General features: G+C 28.6%; 1 protein-coding gene across 2 annotated transcripts in view; it reads left to right on the plus strand.

Moving 5' to 3' along the window:
- The first annotated feature begins 1,371 nt into the window (after positions 1-1,371).
- The window catches only part of LOC117107959 (CD63 antigen-like), an 8,953-nt gene continuing 7,799 nt past the window's right edge, over positions 1,372-2,525 (plus strand). The window contains exon 1 of one of the 2 annotated variants that reach the window (XM_033249771.1): positions 1,372-1,802. In XM_033249771.1, coding sequence (XP_033105662.1) covers positions 1,728-1,802 — 75 coding nt within the window. In that variant the 5' untranslated portion in view covers positions 1,372-1,727. The remainder of the gene's footprint in view (positions 1,803-2,525) is intronic. The other variant, XM_033249770.1, reaches the window with a different exon arrangement.

A 2,525-nucleotide genomic window follows, 5' to 3' on the forward strand; every position in this document is an offset into this window, starting at 1 on the left:
ATGTATGTACAAGATAGGGTAAAGTTCTCTTATCTACACATCTTTCCAGCACTATTTTTTATCATTTGCTCTCAATTCTCGTTCATTTTATTACCCATTTTTTGTATATACAAATTTATATTTGTTTTAAAGTTTGAATGTTGTGGAGCCCTATCGTACACACAATGGTTGTTGGATTTTAAAGCAATACCTACTTCCTGCTGTAAAGTCGAAAATTGCATTCCATTAGCTGAAACGGTGTATGAGAAGGTAAAGTTTAAATTTCAATTGTATTTGTGACAGAAACATGATTATTGCAATTAATTTAAATACTAATAGATGCTTCAGTACATAAAAAGGTGTACTGATTTTTAGTTTTAGTATTAAGGCTGTCTCTTATACACATCTTATATGTATAAATATTATTTACATATATATGTATATATTGTATGTATGTTTATTTATATATATTTATTTATTTATATATTTTATTTATACTTATGTATATATACATATATATATACGTATATATATATATATACGTATGTATATACACGTATATATACATATATATATATGTATAATATACATGCGTATATATATACACACGCGTATTTATGTACACACGTATATATGTACACGCGCTCATATATATATATACGTGTATACGTATATATATACGTATATACGTATATATATATACGTGTATACGTATATATATATTTATTTATTTATATTTATATATTTTATTTATATTTATTTTATTTATACTTATATTTTATTTATACTTATATATATACGTATATATATATACGTATATATATGTATATATATACGTACATATATATACATATACGTATAATATACATGCGTATATATACACACGCGTATGTATGTACACGCGCGCGTATATATATATATATACGTGTATATATACGTGTATATATATATGTGTGTATATATATGTACGTATATATATATACGTATATATATAGGGCCTATATACTTTTTAAGCCATGTATCATGCATAGGAACGTTGACGCCTGCAAGGCTCTGGTTATTATTAATATTATTTATTATTAGTATTGATATTATTATTATTATCATTATCATGAAAGGTCAAATATATAGACTTACGATCCGCTAAAGAGCAACGAAAATAGCTTGAGATTCAAAGCTTCTTGGATTTAAAAAAAAATAATTTCCAATGAATAAAATAATGTAAATGCCCCACTTGTCATGCCCCTTAATAAGTCGCTACTGTAGGCCTAGCATGCGGGTGCTTAACCAGAGTCAAGGTCATTGGTCTGTGGCCCAATTCCATCCATCTACACTTAGTTATGAAGACATATAATCCGTTCTTATGTTTGATTCGGTAATGTCTTAGTGAACACTCTTATTAATACAGGCCTATTTACGCTCATACAGGCTACAGGCTCTAAGTAAAGCAGATCATTATTATAAAGAAATGAAAGTTTGACGATAGGTTTATAATATACCATCACCATAATCATCACTAGCAACAATCTAGTCGATCATATTCAAAATACACATTTACCATCAGACTACGTAAGCGTGGGTGGGAGTGGGGAACAGAGTTTGTAGTGTGGTATAAACCATAACCATATGTATTATCAGTTAAGGCCTATAATGGGCAGCATCATAAGACTGTCAAATGTATCCTAATTTTGACGTAAATTTGTGTATGGCTTTTTCTCTATTAGCTGAAGGCAGAGTTACAGGACACAATGTCGAAAACAATTATAGAGGAATATGGCAACACAAAAGCAGCAACAGACGCTATAGACTATGTTCAAGAAAAGGTACGTATGTCAAATTATGGAGGAAGATGGTCAAATGATATTGATGAATATTATTATTATTCATATAGTATATTCATATTATATATATTCACATTGGGTCTTCAACTTCACTGTTATATTACATAGTAACAATATGCATTCAAATTGCAACTTTCCAAATCAAAGCAATTCTAGTATTCTATGTCTCAAGTCAGCATGAACTCAGTAAATCTGGCTGTTGAAATGTATGTACAAGATAGGGTAAAGTTCTCTTATCTACACATCTTTCCAGCACTATTTTTTATCATTTGCTCTTAATTCTCGTTCATTTTATTACCCATTTTTTGTATATACAAATTTATATTTGTTTTAAAGTTTGAATGTTGTGGAGCCGAATCGTACACAGAATGGTTGTTGGATTTTCAAGCAATACCTACTTCCTGCTGTAAAGTCAAAAATTGCCTTCCAATACCTGGAACGGTGTATGAGAAGGTAAGTTTAAATTTCAATTGTATTTGTGACAAAAACATTATTATTGCAATTCATTTAAATACTAATAGATGCTTCAGTACATAAAAAGGTGTACTGATTTTTAGTTTTAGTATTAAGGTTGTTAGAAATGTATGATTTGGTGACTTATAACAATAGGTTTAAAAAATTGTGTTTACAATGCTACAAAACAACATAATAATATACTAATAGACATGTTAGTAGTCGATCTTGTTTTATTGTTAACCACAATAG

Source organism: Anneissia japonica, unplaced genomic scaffold (assembly GCF_011630105.1).
Source record: "Anneissia japonica isolate Jap-2015-1 unplaced genomic scaffold, ASM1163010v1 scaffold288196_len149068_cov176, whole genome shotgun sequence".
Taxonomy (NCBI): Eukaryota; Metazoa; Echinodermata; class Crinoidea; order Comatulida; family Comatulidae; genus Anneissia; species Anneissia japonica.